At 45.3% G+C, this 20368-nt stretch overlaps 1 protein-coding gene across 2 annotated transcripts in view; it reads left to right on the top strand.

Moving 5' to 3' along the window:
* Positions 1-20368, top strand: part of LOC110529653 (calcipressin-2) — a 113784-nt gene that overhangs the window by 25235 nt on the left and 68181 nt on the right. Inside the window, exon 1 of one of the 2 annotated variants that reach the window (XM_021612053.3) lies at positions 19807-20314. The exons of the other annotated variant lie outside the window; for it this stretch is intronic. Coding sequence (XP_021467728.3) covers positions 20228-20314 — 87 coding nt within the window. The 5' untranslated portion in view covers positions 19807-20227. Of the gene's footprint in view, positions 1-19806; positions 20315-20368 lie in introns of those variants that run through there. 2 annotated transcript variants of the gene reach the window in all.

Here is a 20368-nt window from a genome sequence, read left to right as displayed (position 1 = left end):
CCCAAGCATACTTCCGAAGTTGTGGCAAAATGGCTTAAGGACAACAAAGTCAAGGTATTGGAGTGGCCATCACAAAGCCCTGACCTCAATCCTATAGAAAATTTGTGGGCAGAACTGAAAAAGCATGTGTGAGCAAGGATGCCTATAAACCTGACTCAGTTACACCAGCTCTGTCAGGAGGAATGGGCCAAAATTCACCCAACAAGTTAAACAATTTAAAGGCAATGCTACCAAATACTAATTGAGTATGTAAACTTCTGACCCACTGGGAATGTGATGAAAGAAATAAAAGCTGAAAGAAATTATTCTCTCTACTATTATTCTGACATTTCACATTCTTAAAATGAAGTGGTGATCCTAATTGACCTAAAACAGGGAATTTTTACTAGGATTAAATGTCAGGAATTGTGAAAACTGAATTTAATGTTTATTTTAATTCTATAGTTAGACTATAAATAATAGTGGACAACTTGAATACAGTGTTTGACATGACAACGAATGAAAATGCCATGGACGAGTTATTGTGACAGGGTAGGAAACAAAGTGATGTTCAGTGTTTCCTAGGGGAACCTATAATCTTTGGCTACATTAAATCTTTATTCGTATTTATTCATATAGCTAACTAGCGATTAGCATTAGTGGCTAACACGAGTTAGCTTAATTTGGTAATAAAATACTAACTAGCTGTTTGCAGATACATTTGATTTCCATTGATCATTTTTTGTGTGATTTTGTTGTCAGCACATTCAAAAAAGTATTTAATAAGAATATTTCATTCATTCAGATCTAGGATGTGTTATTTTAGTGTTCCCTTTATTCTTTTGAGCAGTGTATATATATTTTGTTCATATTCAATGGGGTATTGATTGTGTGACTCAGTAGAGGAGTGTGTTTCTGCATAGATGTTGGGGTAGGGACGCGAGAGGAGCAGGGGTCGGTTTGTCTGACACAGAGGGAGAGAGACAAAGTAGCCAAACCGACTTGCGCAAGTTAAACTTGTTTCTGCAATAGGTTCTTTTATCTCATCTGGTAGTGTCTGTCTTGACTGCATCAACTTGATGTAAAGAATCTAGCTAGCACTCCCTGTGTCCTTGTCTACATTCATTTTGAACAACCTGTTGGTTGATCATTGTAGCCTTCTCCTTCTCATTTAGCCAACTTCATTCTATAATTGTAAATCCATTTTGCATTGATTTGGACTTTTCCCACTTCATTTGCTACACATGGAGCATCTGACTGGAGTGGTGTTTGATGGACCCACGGTTACACGTTACACGGTTACACGTTACACGTTACACGGTTACACGTTACACGTTACACGGTTACACGTTACCGGTTACACGGTTACACGTTACACGCCTGAGACGTGTCGCCTGCCGGTAAAACTGTCATAAAACTCTTGTTTTATATGAATCTATAATGTCATGGTCTAACCTTGTATGTAGCAATGCCACATAGATAATTACATTTTTGACAAAGCCTTTTAATTCAAATAAGCTTTAAAAAAGAAATAAGAACCTCGCAAGTAATCGAATACTAACGTCCGTTCGAATGCCGGTGTCTGCCGGTCTGCCGGTGTCTGCCGGTGTGTTCTAACAGTAGTCAGTGTGTAATTCCCTCGGCTCGGTGGTGTGCAATGGATGAGTCATACACACACTGTCTCCCTGACTGACTGGCAGACAGATCACACAGCTACAGCTGCTCAGCCAATGGGATGAGGCACAGCATTGAAGGGGAAAGAGAGAGTGACCATAGAGAGACAGACATTACCCCCATCCGACACACATCTATGAATGCACGCACGTACGCACCCACGCACAAACACAGGCATCCACGTACAAACACAGGCACCCACGCGCAAACACACGCACCCACGCACAAACACACGCACCCAGCAACAAACACACGCACAAACACACACCCACGCACGCACAAACACACGCACCCACGCACAAACACACACACCCACGCACAAATACACGCACCCACGCACACACACACGCACTCACGCACAAACACACACACCCACGCACAAACACACGCACCCACGCACAAACACACGCACCCACGCACGCACACACACACCCAGCAACAAACACAAGCACAAACACACGTACCCACGCACAAACACACGCACCCACGCACAAACACATGCACGCACAAACGCACAAACGCACAAACACACACACACACACAAACACATGCACGCACAAACGCACAAACGCACAAACACACACACACACACAAACACATGCACGCACAAACGCACAAACGCACAAACACACACACACACACAAACACATGCACGCACAAACGCACGCACCCAGCAACAAACACACGCACAAACACATGCACACACACAAACACACGCACCCACGCACAAACACACACACGCACCCACGCACAAACGCACAAACACACACACACACACAAACACACGCACCCACGCACAAACACACACACGCACCCACGCACAAACACACGCACACACACACACAAACACACGCACAAACACACACACGCACCCACGCACAAACACACGCACACACACACACAAACACACGCACAAACGCACGCATGCACCCACACACAAACGCACCCACGCACGCACAAACACACGCACCCACGCATGCACAAAGACACGCACCCACGCATGCACAAACACACGTACAAAAACACGCACGCACAAACACACGCACAAACACACGGACAAACACGCGCACAAATACATGCACCCACACACGCACGCACGCACGCACCCACGCACAAACGCACGCACGCAAACACGCGCACCAACACACGCACCCACGCACAAACACACGCACCCACAAACACACGCACAAACACACGAACCCACAAACACCCACACATACACACACACAAACGCATGCACCCGCACACAAACACACGCACCCAGCAACAAACACACGCACAAACACACACACACAAACACATGCACCCGCGCACAAACACACGCACCCACGCACACACACACGCACAAACACACACACCCAGCAACAAACACACGCACAAACACATGCACAAACACACGTACGCACGCACAAACACACGCACCCACGCACACACACACGCACCAACACACGGACCCACGCACAAACACACGCACCCACAAACACACGCACCCACGCACACACACACGCACCAACACACGCACCCACGCACAAACACACGCACCCACAAACACACGCACAAACACACAAACCCACAAACACCCACACATACACACGCACAAACACATGCACAAACACACGTACGCACGCACGCACAAACACACACAAACACACACAAACACACGCACCCACGCACAAACACACGCACCCACGCACACACACACACACAAACACACACACCCAGCAACAAACACACGCACAAACACACGCACGCACAAACACACACAAACACACACACACGCACCCACAAACCCACGCACAAACACACGCACGCACCCACACACGCAACCACGCACAAACACACGCAACCACACACAAACACACGCACAAACACACGCAACCACACACAAACACACGCACAAACACACGCACAAACACACACACACCCAGCAACAAACACACGCACAAACACACACACACCCAGCAACAAACACATGCACAAACACACGCACAACCACGCGCACAAACACACGCACCCACACACAAACACACGCACCCACGCACAAACACACGCATAAACACACGCACCACACACAAACACACGCACAAACACACGCACCCACACACAAACACATGCACAAACACACGCACGCACCCACACACAAACACACGCACAAATGCACCCACACACAAACGCACGCACGCACGCACCCACGCACAAACACACGCACCCACGCACAAACACACGCACACCCACACACATACACACACACCCAGCAACAAACACACGCACAAACACACGCACAACCACGCGCACAAACACGCGCACCCACACACAAACACACGCACCCACGCACAAACACACGCACCCACGCACAAACACACGCATAAACACACGCACCACACACAAACACACGCACAAACACACGCACCCACACACAAACACATGCACAAACACACGCACAAACACACGCATGCACCCACACACGCACAAATGCACCCACACACAAACGCACGCACGCACCCACGCACCCACGCACAAACCCACGCACAAACACACGCACGCACCCACGCACAAACACACACACGCACCCACGCACAAACACACACACCCATGCACAAACACACGCACCCACGCACAAACACGCACCCACACACAAACACACACTGCACGGATTCAAATCAAAATGTATTTGTCACATGTGCTGAATAAAACAAGTGTAGACTTTACCCTGAAATGCTTACTTACAAGCCCTTAACCAACAATGCGAGTTAAAAGGTAAGAATATTTGCACACACAAATAGTAACACAATAAAATAACATACTGAAATAGATGACACTAGCACGAGTGGCGAAACACAGACACAGACTCAGAGACACAGACTCAGAGACACAGACTCAGAGACACAGACACAGAGACACAGACAGACACACAGAGAGACACAGACAAGAGAGACAGAGAGACACAGACATAGACATAGAGACACAGACATAGACATAGAGACACAGACATAGACAGAGAGGCATAGACAGAGAGACAGACATAGAGACACAGACACACACAAACCTAGAGAGACAGGCAGACACAGACAGACAGACAGACGGGAGAGAGACAGACAGACAGACAGACGGGGAGAGAGAGAGAGACAGACAGACAGACGGGGAGAGAGAGAGAGACAGACAGACAGACGGGGGGAGAGAGACAGACAGACATAGAGAGCGATAGACAGACAGACAGACATACGGGGAGAGAGAGACAAAGAGACATAGAGAGCGATAGACAGACAGACAGACGGGGAGAGAGAGACAAAGAGACACAGAGACTGAGAGAGAGGCAGAGAGGTCATGTCTTGAATGGCAGTACCACAACAGCAGCCTGGTTCACTGGAGTTTTACACTTCCTGCGTGCCTGGCTCCCTGTCTACACTGCTAGCATTGGCACACACACACACACAGCCCTGACTGGGTCATGTGTGGTGCAGCTGTGGAGCTGTTAGGTGTGTGTGTAGTGTTGAGCGAAGATCAAGTCTGATAAAGTTGCTTAAACAGAGACCACAGTAACCTTGCTGCCAGGCTGACAGACACAGGGGAGGAGAGGTGTGTGGTCCAGGGTGTACGTGCAGGCCCAGGGGTCGCAGGACCGATGGAGCTGTCATTGGGACAGGGAATAACGTGCTTCTCCTCTGGTATGGATTGGCTGATGATGGTAGCACAACCATAGCTGTTGTAACCGCTGTCGTTAATGCAGTAGAGGTCAGCAGATGTTTTGGACACTTGCTACATATTATTTCTATATAAGCGTTGGTGGTCTGTAGCAGGTCGTGACATTCGTTGCTCTATGATTCAAAATGGAGATTGTCCTGTAATAGCAGGTCAATAGGCCCTGGTTGTCACACAATGAGAGGTCAGACCCTCACCCTCTGAGTTACAGATAGGACTGTGTGGTCCTATCTGTCCACCGTCACGGCGGCAGGTAGCCTAGCGGTTAAGAGCGTTGGGTCAGTAACCGAAATGTTGCTGGTTCGAATCCCAGAGCCGGCAAGGTGGACAAATCTGCCACTCTGCCCTTGATCAAGGCAGTTAACCCCCAACAGCAACTGGTCCCTGGGTGCCAATGACGAGGATGTTGGGTTAAATGCAGAAGTCATATTTCAGTTGAATGAGTTCTGTTTTTAATTTGCTGTATGGGGGGAGAGAGGGGCGTAAGGTAATGTATTTTCGGGGCGTGTAGCGTACAGCTGTATGTATTGGCTCCCTTCACCCCTCCGTGTCTGGCCCTGGACCAGACCCCACCTGCCCCAACCAGAAGCCCTCCTCCTTTTCCCTGCTGTCTCCTCTCCTCCAGGCTCCAAGCTGCAGCTGGCTGGCCTCAGGGAGAGATGGCCTGACTCCAGGTCTGTCGACTGGATATGTGGCTGTGGTCCTCAGCCTATTGTATGTTCATATTTTCATTTAAACCTAGCTAAATAAAGTCTTTAAGATGAAAAAATCTCAGGATATTGGATGGAATAATTGTCTGTTTACTAAACCACTAAAGCTAACAGAGCTGTATGCAGGCACAAACACACACACACACACACTCATCCCTCACCTCTTCCGACAGGATCAAACACAGGGAGGTCCAGAGCTGTCAAACATTGATCATAAAGCCATGGGTTTATACAATAACCATAATCCCTCGCCTCGCAGAAAAAACTACCAAATCCTAGCCGGCTGAATTACATTTATTTTAGGAAAAGGCTTAATCCAAATATATCCCAAGCTTGTCATTTGCTTTGATTCATGACATAAAAACCCCAGCTGTGCTGTGTGTTGTGTTCACTCTTCTTCCCCTGCTGTCTATCTGTCTGTCTCTGTGCTGCTCAGGAGAGGAGAGAAGAAACCCCTCAGTAAACATTCTGACAGGCTGGCTTTGCTGCTATTTATAATTCCTGGTGTTAAGTCCTGACTGGGCAGGACTATGCAGGGATAGTTGAGGATGGACAGATGCTATAAAATACTAAGATTCCTGTAGTCCATGAGTGAAATTGATTGAAATCTGCCATACTCTTCTGACTGGTGTAACACATTCCATGCCTGACTGTTTTAAAAATGTAGCATTGAGAGCTATAACAACCCAATTTGCTGTTCCGCTGTATCTACGTCATTGCGTCCACTACCTATCAATGCTATTCTAGGCACTTCCTCCATCACCTGACCTGTTTCAGCTGGAGATGTGTAATAGTCCCTACCAGAAAACTGTTCTGTGGGTCAGTCTCAAACTCCATTGCGGAGGAATGGACCTAATCCCTTCAGAAATAGTCTCTAATCCAGGAGACATTGGCCCTAATCCTGCACTGTCCGGCCAATCTGCTATGCTCTCTGTCTTCAATGACATTTCAGAGAGGATGCCCTGGCACATTGAGACACTTCCCCTCTGCTGGCGCTCTCCAGTAATTAAGGAAATGCTCTTGACTTCCCAGAGTGCACCAGGCTACAGTCTCCCCCCATGTGACACAGACTGTCAGGTCACACTGACCTTGAACATGCTGCGTTTTGTTTCTGATGTTGTCTGTTGAATTTAGATATGCATAGTGCTCCCACCCTTCATTTAGAAAAGGACTGTGGGTGAGTGAGGTGAGTGAGGTGAGTGAGGTGAGTGAGGTGAGTGAGGTGAGTGAGTGAGTGAGTGAGCGAGGTAAGTAAGTGAGTGAGGTAAGTGAGTAAGTTAGGTAGGTAGGTAGGTTCTGCTCCATCCATTCCATCTCCAACCCGAAACACACTCACCTACCTACCTATGTCAGAGATGTGGAGGGGGTGGAGAGAGAAGAGGTGAGGCACCAAGTTGGACAGTGGTTTGTATCAGTTAATTGATTGGAGGGAGGGGGGATTAAGAAATAAGGAATGGCCAGGACACGTGAGCTAACCACACAATGGTTTCCACTGTTGCCCCTAGTGGACACTCATTGATAATGCACTCTCTGTTTCATAACAGGTATAAACTGATAGAAGATACACTCCCATAGAAAACAGAACAATGTACAATGCATTCAGAAATTATTTAGACCCCTTGACTTACTTAGTATTTAGACCCCATAATCTAAACACAATACCCCATAATGACATAGCAAAAACAGGTTTTTAGACATTTTTGCAAATATATTAAAAATAAAAACAGAAATGCATTTATTTACATAAGAATTCAGACCCTTTGCTATGAGACTTGAAATTGAGCTCAGGTCCATCCTGTTTCCATTGACCATCCTTGTTTCTACAACTTGATTGTAGTCCACCTGTGGTAAATTCAATTGATTGGACATGATTTGGAAAGGCACACACACACCTGTCTATATAAGGTCCCACAGTTGACAGTGCATGTCAGAGGAAAAACCAAGCCATGAGGTTGAAGGAATTGTCCGTAGAGCTCTGAGACAGGATTGTGTCAGGGGCACAGATCTGGGGAAGGGTACCAAAAAATGTCTGCACCATTGAAGGTCCCCAAGAACTCAGTGGCCTCCATCATTCTTAAATGGAAGAAGTTTGGAACCACCAAGACTCTTCCTAGAGCTGACCGCCCGGCCAAACTGAGAAAACGGGGGAGAAGGGCCTTGGTCAAGGAGGTGATCAAGAACCCAGAGCTCCTCTGTGGAGATGGGAGAACTTTCCAGAAGGACAACCATCTCTGCACCACTCCACTAATCAGGCCTTTTATGGTAGAGTGGTCAGGTGGAAGCCACTCCTCAGTAAAAGGCACATGACAGCCTACTTGGAGTTTGCCAAAAGGCACCTAAAGGACTCAGACCATGAGAAACGACATTCTCTGGTCTGATGAAATCAATATTGAACTCTTTGGCCTGAATGCCAAGCGTCAAGTCTGGAGGAAACCTGGCACCATCCCTATGGTGAAGCATGGTGGTGGCAGCATCATGCTGTGGGGATGTTTTTCATTGGCAAGGACTGGGAGTCTAGTCGGGATCGAGGGAAAGATGAACAGAGCAAAGTACAGAGAGATCCTTGACGAAAACCTGCTCCAGAGCCTCAGGACCTCAGACTGGGGTGAAGTTTTACCTTCCAACAGGACAACGACCCTAAACACACACCCAAGACAGCGCAGGAGTGGCTTCGGGACAAGTCTCTGTATGTCCTTGAGTGGCCCAGCCAGAGCCCGGATTTGAACCCAATCGGACAATTCTGGAGAGACCTGAAAATAACTGTAACGTGACAAAATGTGGAAGAAGTCAAAGGTTCTGAATACTTTCCGAATGCACTGTATCTGCAATTCATCCTATGAGTAAATAAACTGCTGATGAAGCTCATCACCAAATACAATCAACCACCACAGTCAGAAATAATTCACACATTTACTAGTGTGGCTTTAGTTTCAATGTCATTCTGAGAGTCACCCAGGGAGCGGTATGTAGCCCAGCGGCTAAATTGTTGGACATGTAGCCGAAAGGTCGCCAGTTCAAATCCCAGTCCGGGCGTTGTGAAAGGGGGGAAATTGATCTGGCAACTGGAGGGCTGCTGGGTTCATATTCTAACCCAAAATAACCCTACCGTTTGGCCCTTGAGCAAGACCCGTAACCCCACACCATGCTCTCCATCCAGCTTGACCCTGTGCTCCTCTCAACTGTGTGTCTGAAGATTCATTTCTGTTGTTCGCTGTAACTATGAACAATAAAGTTGTGTTGTATTTTACCCCTCTTCTCCTCTTCATCCCCCCTCTCCCTCTCCTCCCTGCATTGTGTGCTGCTGAGCTGAGTCCGTTGGCGTCAACATGAGTCTTTCATCAGCCCTCTCATTAATCAAGTCATCACTCTGCAGTCTTCTGTCTCTCTCTTTCACTTCCTCATCTGTCTATTTTCCCTCTCTTATGCTCGCTTGCTTTTCCCCTTTCTATCCCTCTCTCCCTTTGACTCACTGTTTCATTCCCTTTCTCTCTTTCCTCCAACTCCCCTTCTCTCTCTCTCTCTCCCTGCGGTATTCAATTTAGGAGCTACATTTTGAACTGTGATATGCCCCTGAAAACACACAAACACAGTTGAGACAGACAGACAGACAGACAGACAGACAGACACCCTTTTGAGCTAGTTTTAGCTTCACCTGTGAGTGCACTGCTTCTTTGACGTCATTGCAGAGATTGCTCAGTTGTCTGTGAGGAGAGAGTGAGAGCTGGCTTGAGCTGGTGTGAGACGCCTCACCATGTCCTAGTATTAGCATCAGAAAATAAGTTCTGCAGCCACTCCTCTCCCCTCTGAGAGATGTAGCCTAGCTATTTCCTCCAGCCGCTCCTCTCCCCTCTGAGAGATGTAGCCTAGCTATTTCCTCCAGCCACTCCTCTCCCCCTCTGAGAGATGTAGCCTAGCTATTTCCTCCAGCAGCTCCTCTCCCCCTCAGAGATGTAGCCTAGCTATTTCCTCCAGCCTCTCCTCTCCCCCTCTGAGAGATGTAGCCTAGCTATTTCCTCCAGCCACTCCTCTCCCCTCTGAGAGATGTAGCCTAGCTATTTCCTCCAGCCACTCCTCTCCCCCTCTGAGAGATGTAGCCTAGCTATTTCCTCCAGCCACTCCTCTCCCCTCTGAGAGATGTAGCCTAGCTATTTCCTCCTGTGATGGCCCTAACTGCAGATGTAGCCCCTGTGTATTGTAGCATATAGGCACCACTGGCTGATCCAATTTGAGATTGACTGACTGGGAGGAAACAGGCTCCATCTGGCCACCTGCTTTTCCTTTAGATGGAGACGCTGATACGACTAGGTCCCGCTTTGAAGACAGCTGCAACTTTGTTCTTGTGTCCAAGGATGGAAGCAGTAATGTAGAGTTACAGTAGATAGACATGCGTCTATGGCTGTCACGCTTGGAGTGGACATGAGGCAGGACCCTAAAGGCGTCAACATGCTTCAGTTCAGCTGGCGGCTAGCCGAGGTCAGCTAGGCGAACCGAACGAGGTTGATTGCATACTCCCTTATCCCTTAAAAGACCTTCGCTTGAAAAACTAGAAAAAAAGAGGCAATAGTACTGTTTGTCCCTGTACTGTAGCCCATATATACTTCCTCAAAATAGTCAGAATTAATCTAAGATCAATTTTGCCGTTTTTGCAGAGGAGATCTTTTGAAAAACATTTTTCTTTTTAGAATTTTCCAACTAACTAAGATGTTTGGTGCAGTATTTCTCAATAAAAAAATTGGGTTGAAAACAAGTCGTCTCTCATTGAATGACAACAGACTTAATTGAAAGAATCCCTACAGTTGACCAATCACGGATGAAGGGGCGTATATAGAAAACATTTTGTGTGCCCGAACAGCTGGGGAAAAAACCTTACCGAAGTTCAAAACGAACTGTTTCAGCTGGGAAGCATGCCGACGCCTTAATAAAGGCAATTAGTCCCAGTGTCTTCAGTGTCTCCACATTACATGGGCAGAATGGCAGCACAGTAAGTGCACCAATGCCTCTTATGGAATACAGCTTGTAGTATACTATACTCCTTTGCATTCGTGTTGGACAACATTGATTCTTTCTTTCTTCCCGATTTCCCCCTCTTCTATTTGCTGGCATCCAATAATTTTCCATTTGACTCCTTCTCTTTCCTTCTCCATCAATATCTCACCTTTTGTTTCACCCCCATTTTTCTCTCAGGCTCTCTTCCCCCATTAACTGTAGTGTAGATTTGGTCACACCTTCATTTGTTCACCTTATATGAACCTCACCTCATCATGTTCTCATCTCAACCACAGCTCTCTCTCTTTCTGCTCTCTCTCTCTCCATATCTAGCTCCCTCTCCTCTCCCTCTCTCCCCCTTTTCCTTTTCTCTCTATCAATCTCTAGCTCCCTCTACTCTCTTTCTCTCTCATCCCGCTCTCTCTATTTTCTTTCTCTACCTCCATCTCTTCTCTTCTCCCTCTCTTTCCTCTCTGTGCTGACTGTGATGGCAGCATAGTGGTGTGACTGGGTCTGAATTCTCAGTGAGGTAGTGCTGCAGTGGAGACAGCAGTCTGAGATTAGGGACATTTCCATAACAAACCCCTCACAGATTGGTTCTGGGCCTTCTCACATCGGGTCCTGGCAGCACTACAGTATTTTTGGAGCAGATTGACGTTTACTGGGATGAATCTTGTCCTGGAGGCAGAGCTCAGCGATTTCCACTAGATGGGCCAGTGGCAATTTGACTATATCGTCAAAATCCATGAAAACAACAATTAGCTTTTTTTACTTAATTTATGTTTAGGGTTAGACATAAGGTTAGCAGTGAGGTTAGGGTTAGGTTTAAAATGTTATGACTTGTGTGACTATGCCAGCTAGTGAATACTCTGCAGAGCTACCTCCAGGTCATGAGTCAACCCAATAAATGCCAACCTGCATTCTCTTCAGGCATAGCCAGGCCAGCATCAGTCAGTACCAGAGGTCCCGGGGCATAAGGGCTGAGGGCCAGACCCAGATGCAGACACGGGAGGCAGATCGTTTGAGTATTTTATATTTCTTAGTTCCAAAAGGGGTAGGCAAGAGAATGGTCGTGGACAGGCAAAAGGTCAAAACCAGATCAGAGTCCAGGAGGTACAGAGTGGCAGGCTGGCTCGAGGTCAGGGCAGGCAGACTGGTCAGGCAGGTGGGTACAGAGTAAAAAAAAAAGCAAGAGTCAAAACCGGGAGGACTAGCATAAGAGAGAATAGCAAAGCAGGAGCACGGGAAAAACATGCTGGTTGACTTGAAACAGACAAGATGAACTGGCACAGAGAGACAGGGAACACAGGGATAAATACACTGGGGAAAATAAGCGACACCTGGAGGGGGTGGAGACAATAACGAGGACAGGTGAAACAGATCAGGGCGTGACACTGGTGTATCAGTCTGGGTCTTAATGAAGAATACATCCCTGTGTTTATTGTTGACTGTCTGTGAGAAGATAGGATGGCTCTCTCTGTCATTCACCACAACACCTCCTCATTGTTTTAGAGGAAAAAGGGGGAGGCTTGCAAGCTGAAGAACACCATCCCAACCGTGAAGCACGGGGGTGGTAGCATCATGTTGTGTGGGTGTTTTGCTGCAAGAGCGACTGGTGCACTTCACAAAATAGATGGCATTATGAGGTAGGAAAATTATGTAGATATATTGAAGAAACATCTCAAGACATCAGTTAAAGCTTTGTCGTAAATGGGTCTTCCAAATAGACAATGACCCCAAGCATACTTCCTAAGATGTGGCAAAATGGCTTAAGGACAACAAAGTCAAGGTATTGGAGTGGCCATCACAAAGCCCTGATCTTAATCCTATAGAACATTTGTGGGCACAACTGAAAAAGCGTTTGCAAGCAAGGAGGCCTACACACCTGATTCAGTTACACCAGCTCTGTCAGGAGGAATGGACCAAAATTCACCCAACTTATTGTGGGAAGCTTGTGGAAGGCTACCCGAAATGTTGAACCCAACTTAAACAATTTAAAGGCAATGCTACCAAATACTAATTGAGTGTATGTAGACTTCTGACCAACTGGGATTGTGATGAAAGAAATAAAAGCAGAAATAAATCATTATCTCTACTATTATTCTAACATTTCACATTCTTAAAATGAAGTGGTGATCCTAACTGACCTAAGACAGGTAATTTTACTAGGATTAAATGTCAGGAATTGTGAAAAACTGAGTTTAAATGTATAAGGTGTATGTAAAGACTTCAACTGTGTGTGAGAATGTTGTTCATTGACTACAGCTAAGCATTCAACACCATTGTGCCCACAAAGCTCATCACTAAGCTAAGGACCCTGGGTCTAAACACCTCCTTCTGCAACTGGATCCTGGACTTCCTGACAGGCCGCCCTCAGGTGGTAAAGGTAGGTAACAACAAGTCTGCCACGCTGATCCTCAACACTGGGGCCCCTCAGGGGTGCGTGCTTAGTCCCCTACTGTACTACCTGTTCATTCACCCACGACTGAATGGCCAAGCACGACTCCAACACCATCATTAAGTTTGCTGACGACAGTGGTAGGCCTGATCACCGACAACGATGAGACAGCCTATAGGGAGGAGGTCAGAGACTGCCCGGACAACAACCTTTCCCTCAATGTGAACAAGACAGAGGAGATGACTGTGGACTACAGGAAAAGGCGGGCCGAACAGGCTCCCGTTAACAGCAACAGGGCTGTAGTGGAGCAGGTTGAGAGTTTCACTTTCCATGGTGTTCACATCACCAACAAACTATCATGGTCCAAACACACCAAAACAGTCATGATGAAGGCACAACAACACCTTTTCCCCCTAAGGAGACTGAAAAGATTTGGCATGGGTCCCCACATCCTCAAAGTTATACAGCTGCAACACGAAGAGCATCCTGACTGGTTGTGTCATCGCCTGGTATGGCAACTGCTCGGCATTGGACCGTAAAGTGCTACAGAGGGTAGTGTGTACGGCTGAGTACATCACCGGGGCCAAGCTTCCTGCCATCCAGGACCTATATACTAGGCGGTGTCAGAGGAAGGCCCCAGTCACCCTAGTCATAGACTGTTGTCTCTGCTGGAGCCCAAGTCTAGGTTCAAAAGGCTCCTGAACAGCTTCTACCCACAAGCTATAAGCCATAAGACATAGCAATTGATCAAATTCCCCCCCGGACTATTTACATTGGTTGTGTGTTTCAATGAATTCTAAGCTGTTCTGTATGTACTTGTGTACTTGAAAATGTAATTTGTCTGTGTGGTTGCGTGCAGTGCATGTACATGTAATGTACATCTGGACATGCCACGTGCATGCACTGCACGCAACCACATAATGTCAAAGTTGAAACACTCATCTTGAACTTAGAAACAGCTCTGTCTGTGTTGTCCAGAGACTCCTTTGACAACAGGCAGTTCCCAGCCTGGGTACAAAGGTCTCTCTCTGGGCTGCTGTTCCACTGAACACTAGATTTTCCATTTCCCCCATTAACGTTTGTCTGTCAATAACTGGTTAGAAGACTGGGTGGGCCTTCTATTGTGACTCTCCTTTATCTAATCAAGGGTTTCCCACAGGCAGGCAGGCCGTTGTGGCCGGAGTGATGATGGCTTTGTGTGGCCAAAGATAAGCAGCTAAATGGATGGACTGGGCTTTGTTTACAATAGAAAACCGTGGCGAGTGGGAGGCTTTATTGGTTTAAACTGACAGTTTGGTTTCAACTTACCTTATATACAGTTGAGTCCTGATAAGTACACATCGGATAAGTGAACATACGTCAGTTTAAGTGCAGTTCTGTTGATCAATCCCGTGTCTCTTGCTTCAGATATCACGAGTGGACTGTATTCCATTGACTCTGCTGTTACTGTCTCTCTCATCTAACTCTGGTCCCGTTTCTACTCTATTGCCATGTGGACAAGTGGCTGTTAAACTGCTCCGCTTATGCAGACAGTCTGTCTTTGTGTGTGTTTTATCAAGGACCTTGTAGTGGTGTGTGAAATCAGCCCCAGCCTCTGTCTTAGCCAGCGCAATTAGTCTAAGCGACGTCGTCTTGGTCTGGCTGTGTTGAAGCCCTTACACTCTTTTATTTTCAGCTCAACGACACAAACGGGTCCTTGTGAATTAGGTGGGTTTATGAAATGGTGTTCCCCCTGGTCGCTCACCCACTGGTTTGTGACAGGCTGAGATGGGTTGTTTATCGACACCAAGGAAAACCGTGTGGGTGGGTGGGTGGGTTGGTGTGTGTGTGTGTGTGTGTGTGCGTGTGTGCGTGCGTGGTGACAGAGGCTGATTTTCCATTAAGGAAGGACAACATGATAAAATATTACATTGGTACTGCATGATCGTTCTGTCAATACACCCGAATAGACAGAGGGGAGAGACAGGGCAAAAGAGAGAGTAAGAGATAGAGAAAGGAAATTAGGAGAGATGGAGTGGAGAGAGGCAAACACATGCTACCCTCTATGCAGTGTACCTGGTTGGCATTAGTGTGAGTGTATGACTTAACACAGTCATGCAATACCGCCATATAATAACCTGTCCCTTGCCTCAGCATGGCTGATGTTCTGTGCATCGCATGTATTCACATACAGATGAGTACTATCCCGGTCTATGTGTATTCCATGGAGGTAATGTGTTAGCTGTATTACATAGAGGTAATGTGTTAGCTGTATTCCATGAAGGAAATGTGTTAGCTGTATTCCATAGAGGTAATGTGTTAGCTGTATTCCATACTGGTAATGCATTAGCTGTATTCCATGGAGGTAATGTGTTAGCTGTATTACATAGAGGTAATGTGTTAGCTGTATTCCATGGAGGTAATGTGTTAGCTGTATTCCATGGAGGTAATGTGTTATCTGTATTCCATACTGGTAATGTGTTAGCTGTATTCCATGGAGGTAATGTGTTAGCTGTATTCCATAGAGGTAATGTGTTAGCTGTATTCCATGGAGGTAATGTGTTAGCTGTATTCCATGGAGGTAATGTGTTATCTGTATTCCATACTGGTAATGTGTTAGCTGTATTCCATGGAGGTAATGTGTTAGCTGTATTCCATGGAGGTAATGTGTTAGCTGTATTCCATAGAGGTAATGTGTTAGCTGTATTACATAGAGGTAATGTGTTAGCTGTATTCCATAGAGGTAATGTGTTAGCTGTATTACATAGAGGTAATGTGTTAGCTGTATTCCATGGAGGTAATGTGTTAGCTGTATTACATAGAGGTAATGTGTTAGCTGTATTACATACTGGTAATGTGTTAGCTGTATTCCATGGAGGTAATGTGTTAGCTGTATTCCATAGAGGTAATGTGTTAGCTGTATTCCATGGAGGTAATGTGTTAGCTGTATTCCATGGAGGTAATGAGTTAGCTGTATTCTATGGCACCTCTGTTGTTTACCCTGGACAAATAGCCGTGTTTCACCACCGGGTAGCTCAAATTCTAAGACGAGGAGGAGGAGACAGACTGGTCAGTGGAAGATGTGATATGAACACAAAGCACCCCTGTAAAATAACATCAGCATTAGACCCATGTATTAATCATCATCATTTCATCCTTTGATACAAGTAGTGTTTACTACAGTAGAATAAGCAACGAGGATGCGGAAATGATTTATAATATGATTATTATATGACTATGAGTGGTTATACTAGTATTTTATCAATATTTTTAGAATATTAAATGAATTGGTATATGTTTCATTAGCCTCACCAATGCTGCCTGATCCCGCAAGCTTACATGATTGTTGCTGCACGTCATTGGCGGTCGTTGCCATTTAAGATGAGGGAGGATGATAATTTTCTTAATGAACATGGCCTTATTTCTATTACAGCGTATTGGATGACTGTCATTCATATTCCATTCACCCAGTTCAATGTAACAGTGATAGGTTTAGGCTAATACATGATACTCACATTTACCCTGTACCCATCATGAGGTTGCTACAACCTAGCCTATGAATGAAAGTTTACAGCGTAGTTGCACAGGTCGAGAGAATTTTGAATAATCTCGGTGACAGACAGTGACACATTCAATACCGCCTTGCACACTCTTGCCTGCATTTCGCTGTACAATCATTAGTCCAACAGTTGCAAACAAGCATTTCTATTGGACAATTATCGCCATTTCTTTCCTTTTGTTTCAATTTAAGTTAACGTTTTTCAACACAATCGGCTCAATGAATACACCCCATGTCATACACAAACACAGTTCACTTACATAGCAGCCACATAAAAACAACTTGTTGTGTATATATAGTAGAGGTCGACTGATTAATCGGAATGGACGATTAATTAGGGCCGATTTCAAGTTTTCATAACAATCGGAAGTCTGTATTTTTGGGTGCCGACTTTGCCAATTTTTTTAATTTAACACCTTTATTTAACGAGGCAAGTCAGTTAAGAACACATTCTTATTTTCAATGACGGCCTAGGAACAAGGCAGAATGACAGATTTTTACCTTGTCAGCTCGGGGGATCCAATCTTGCAACCTTACAGTTAACTTGTCCAACGCTCCAACCACCTGATTACATTGCACTCCAATAGGAGCCTGCCTGTTACGCGAATGCAGTAAGCCAAGGTAAGTTTGCTAGCTAGCATTAAACTTATCTTATAAAAAACAATCAATCAACGACTGTCGTTGCTCCAATGTGTACTTAACCATAAACATTAATGCCTTTCTTAAAATCAATACACAAGTATATATTTTTAAACCTGCCTTATTTAGCTAAAAGAAATCCAGGATAGCAGGCAATATTAACCAGGTGAAATTGTGTCACTTCTCTTGCGTTTATTGCACGCAGAGTCAGGGTCTCTGCAACAGTTTGGGCAGCCTGGCTCTTTGCCAACTAATTTGCCAGAATTGTACGTAATTATGACATAACATTGAAGGTTGTGCAATGTAACAGGAATATTTAGACTCATGGATGCCACCCGTTAGATAAAATACGGAACGGATTATTTTTTTTTTTTACCGTTCATGTCTTCCATAGAGAATGCCTTGATCTACTTCAAATAAGGTCTGTGTTTCGTGCAGGTTAGGGTGCAGGCTTAAACCGCCTCAGCGTTTTGATACCCGTGTAAATCTTACTAGGATAAGGTCACGTTTGTCAAAATATTTTCATAAATCCACTCTACAAAAAAAATGATATTCGCTTATATTTAGCCAATATTGATCAGAGTTACCTTATCCTATGGATATCTACACAGTTTAAAATTGGCAAGGTGGTGTAAGCCTACACGAAACACCTTATTTTAAGTGAATCTAAGATTATCCTATGGAATAAATGAATGAAGGAACTGCTTTTCAGATTTTGCTAGGTGTCATGGGAATTATGACTCGCACTTTGGTAGTCAATTCTTACCATGCCAATTATTAAAATAGGATTTCCTGCATATAGAAATTAGTTTTTTTTTCTCAACATTCATCACAGGTAACTTAAACTCTATTTTTATTCAAACAGTTGAGAGTATTTGTCTCCTAAGCAGACTCTTCAGTATCATTGTCACTTCAGAGCTGTGTGTGTGTTTTACAGATGGCAGAGAAAAGCAGAGCACCAGTGTGGGACTATTACATGGAATTGGCACCAGGGAAAGCAAGGTGTCTTATTTGTGATAAAGATGTAAGCATGGGGTCAGCAACGGCTAAATCAAAAAATACCACCAACATGTGGAACACCCATTCAAAAGCCCATAATATGTATTATATTAAGTTCAAATAAAAGTGTTCATTGTTCATTCAGTATTGTTGCAATTGTCATTATTACAAACATGTGTGTGTGTGTGTGTGTGTGTTTTTTTTATCGGCTGATTAATCGGTATCAGCTTTTTTTGTCCTCAAATAATCGGTATCGGTATCGGCGTTGGAAAATCATAATCAGTCGACCTCTAGTATATAGTTCCTTCAAGCATCTATCAATATACTCTCATCTCACCTTTTCCATCGCTTGTGGACTTCAGTGCACAACACATCAGCTGTCTGTGACCAGGCAAAAACACTTTTCCAAGCCAAACCTTCATATCATGACCGCTAACCACTACACGTTGTCACGTCATAGTCAACCAGAACTACTAGAACTAATACATCTGCTACAATCATGCAGTACAGTGTACAGTCAAAAAGCCATAGCCAGCTAGCTAACATAGCATCCCTCTCTGTTTGAGCTGGGTGTTTGAGTAGGCTAAACTCTCTCCTTCTCTCTCTCTCTCCTTAATTTTGTAATAAATTAATTTGTTAAAAACAGATCAACTATTGTCTTTCTCTCTCTTTTAGTCAACTACTCACCACATTTTATGCACTGCAGTGCTAGCTAGCTGTAGCTTATGCTTTCAGTACTAGATTAATTCTCTGATCCTTTGATTGGGTGGACAACATGTCAGTTCATGCTGCAAGAGCCCTGATAGGTTGGAGGACGTCCTTCGGAAGTTGTCATAATTACTGTGTAAGTCTATATAGGTGAAGAACCATGAGCATTGAAGTCAATGTACCCAGAGGAGGAAGGAAGCTAGCTGTCCTCCAGCTACACCATGGCGCTACCCTACAGAGTGCTGCTGAGACTACTGTAGATCTTCATTGCAACAGTTTATATTCATAAATTATTTGGTGACGTGAAATTAATTTATTATAAAAAGGACAACTTTTTTAAATTGTTCACTATTTTTATGAAGTTCACTAAGGAGGATGGACCTCCCCTTACTCCTCTGAGGAGCCTCCACTGCTGCACATGTAGCGCAGCGGGAATCAGCCTGGTATTTATGAAGCTAATATTCCATATTCATACTGCAGAATATTGTTTGAATCCTTCCCCAGAGCCAATGTGTCTGAGTGTGTCTCTTGATTTTAGGGAGCATGGTGTGGAATACAAATCAACGTTTTGATATTGTGTGTGTGTGCTGGGGGCAGTGATGTCATAACTGGAAGAGGGAGCGAGGGGAGGGGAGGGGGGGCTAGTGGTCTGATTCCTCTCGGAGTCTCGACTTCTCTAGTCAGCCAGCTCTGACTAACAACCAGCCTGCCTCACAGCTAGAGATTATTACAGAGTGGGCTCTTCAGAGCACAATACAACACACACACTCTCCTCCTCACACACACACACCGGCGTGAACACACACACAGAAACACACAGCCAGGTGCTTCGGACCGAGACGTAGATTCTAGCAGTTATTTGTCTGTTTGAGCGGTACAGAGAGGAGCAAAGTGGAAATGCCTTCGCGAAACCTGGACTGTGATATCTTTGTCCTCATTGCCTGTGTGGTGGACGTTGAGGTGTTCACCAGTCAGGAGGTCAAGGTAGGACAAGATACACATACACAGTCCTAGAAGGCAGCACAGAACACACTTCAC

The sequence above is a fragment of the Oncorhynchus mykiss genome, chromosome 8 (genome assembly GCF_057628025.1).
Source record: "Oncorhynchus mykiss isolate SJ-2025 chromosome 8, ASM5762802v1, whole genome shotgun sequence".
Classification (NCBI taxonomy): Eukaryota; Metazoa; Chordata; class Actinopteri; order Salmoniformes; family Salmonidae; genus Oncorhynchus; species Oncorhynchus mykiss.
The sequence above is the reverse complement of the archived record's forward strand: the minus strand, read 5'-3'. Positions and strand labels throughout refer to the sequence as shown.